The 2,243-nt window shown below is 55.8% G+C and overlaps 1 protein-coding gene across 1 annotated transcript in view; it reads left to right on the forward strand.

Moving 5' to 3' along the window:
* Positions 1 to 2,206, forward strand: part of LOC101845300 — a 6,165-nt gene extending 3,959 nt beyond the window's left edge. Inside the window, exon 3 of the mRNA XM_005113004.3 lies at positions 62 to 2,206. Within this exon, the coding sequence (XP_005113061.1) occupies positions 62 to 1,017 (956 nt within the window). The 3' untranslated portion in view covers positions 1,018 to 2,206. The remainder of the gene's footprint in view (positions 1 to 61) is intronic.
* The last annotated feature ends 37 nt before the right edge of the window (positions 2,207 to 2,243 follow it).

Raw genomic sequence — 2,243 nt, forward strand, 5'->3', positions numbered from 1 at the left:
ATGATAGATAGGTACATAGTATAGAAGATAATGAGGTTATTTCTTTTGACCTTTGAGCCAGGCATGGTGAACACATCCCGCGGCACCGTGCCCATCTCCCGAGCTGCCATCTTTGACCTGACCCCAGTTCTCCTGACAGCGAGAGACGCCGGGGAGTTGCCCGCCGAGGGAAGCGATCCCCTGAGCGTCACGATCCACGCCAACTCGTGCTGCCCACTGCACATCCGGCGCGCCATGCTGTTCGAGTACTGCAACATGAACCACAGCGTCGTCGATCGCTTCTGGGGCCATGTGGACGGCTCTAGTCACCGAGGACGGAGACATCTGGAAGTAGACGAAGCCAGGTACAGGAACATTGAGGACCCCCCTGGTTCGTACGGTGAAGAAGTTGGAGAGGAGGCCGATCACAGCCAGCTGTCTTCCCTTGAACAACTCAACGACGGGGAGATGGCGTCTCAGAAGAATGGAACATTCACTGCTGGTGAAAGTGAAAGTAGTACGGAGGGTCTCATGGGCGTAGGAACACATCGAGGGAATAGGACTACTCCGGTTTCCGTGGCGAGAAAGCCTCGCGATTCCCCCCAAAGAGCCCAGAAGTTACATCATCAAAAGGGCCATGGTTATCATCATCGTCCCGGTCGTCATCGTCATCGTCGTCATCGTCGTCATCGTCGTCATCGTCGTTCAGAAATGCCGTGCCGTAGGGTGAGCGACTTCGTGGATATGTCTCACCTGCTGGCCGCCCAAAGCCTGGTCAGACCCCGTGGCCCTGTGGACATCGGGCTGTGCTCCGGCTCCTGCAAGAGCGGGCTCCTGGTGGAGAAGCTGGACGCTTACATGACGGGCCACTCGGTCATGCGCAACCAGTTCTGTCGCCTGTTCCCGCGCGAGTGTGTGAGGGACTCCATGTGCACGCCCCACCGCATGTCCAGCGTGTCTATCACACGCTTCACGGAGTACGGGTTCGCAACCGACGTACTGTACAACCTCAGAATTACTTCCTGCCGCTGCACGTGACCGCTAGGGGAAGCCAGGTTTGTTCATTGTAGCTGTTGTCTGGGTGGAGATCACGACGTACTGTACAACACAGTGGAAATTGTACAACCTGAGAATTACCTTCTACTGCTGCACGTGACCGCCAAGAAGCCAGGCTGTAGCAGACAACGTGAGCTAGTGCCTGGGTGGAGATCACGACGTACTGTACAACCTCAGGATTACCCCCTCCCGCTGCATCTGACCGCTGGGGGGTGAGGGGTTGGGGTGGAGCCAGGTTAAGACATTGTTGCAGACGACGGGAGCCGTTGCCCAGGTGGCGATCACGACGTCCTGTACAACCTCAGAATTACCCCCTGCCGCTGCACATGACCGCTGGATGAAGCCAGGTTTGTACATTGTAGCAGACGACGTGAGCTGTTGCCTGGGTGGAGATCACGTGACCGCAGGGGGGAAGACCAGGTTTGGACTTTGTAGCAGACAACGTGAGCTGCTGCCTGGGTGGAGATCACGTGACCGCAGGGGGGAAGCCAGGTTTGGACTTTGTAGCAGACGACGTGAGCCGTTGCCTGGGTGGAGATCACGTGACCGCAGGGGGAAGACCAGGTTTGGACTTTGTAGCAGACGACGTGAGCTGTTGCCTGGGTGGAGATCACGTGACCGCAGGGGGAAGACCAGGTTTGGACTTTGTAGCAGACGACGTGAGCTGTTGCCTGGGTGGAGGGAGTCATGACGAACTGGGGGAACAGATGCGGGTACTTCTCACGCACGGGTTGTTTGGTGTCTTCGTTTTGCGGAGACTATGCGTCAATCTTACGACTTGAAGAACTGGGTGTCTTCAGAGGAAGTGGCAGACCCAGCTTGGTACAGGGGACGGAAAGACGGGCTATTCACCAAATGAACACCTGAACGATCATCAGCAGATGGACTCTGGGGTGGATATTGGAGCGGGGAGCGGAGCACACATGGCAATGCCTGGAGTGCTAGGATGTTGTTCCCAGGATCAAGTAATCAAGTTTTGCTGGAGCCAAGCCATGCGTGATTCAATTGGTGTGAGGGGTTCCCAGTGGTGGTTGTTGCCTTCGGGAAAGCTATCCAGCATCAGTCCCTTTTCTCTGCCCTCTCGAAGATCAATCCCCCCCCCTACCCCAATCCATGATCCTACCCCAATCCACCAAAGAAAAAGAAGCACATCAACCCAGTTAGAACTGCAACAACAACAACAACAACAACAACAACAACAACAATAG

This window comes from Aplysia californica, unplaced genomic scaffold (genome assembly GCF_000002075.1).
Source record: "Aplysia californica isolate F4 #8 unplaced genomic scaffold, AplCal3.0 scaffold01542, whole genome shotgun sequence".
In the NCBI taxonomy this organism is placed as follows: domain Eukaryota; kingdom Metazoa; phylum Mollusca; class Gastropoda; order Aplysiida; family Aplysiidae; genus Aplysia; species Aplysia californica.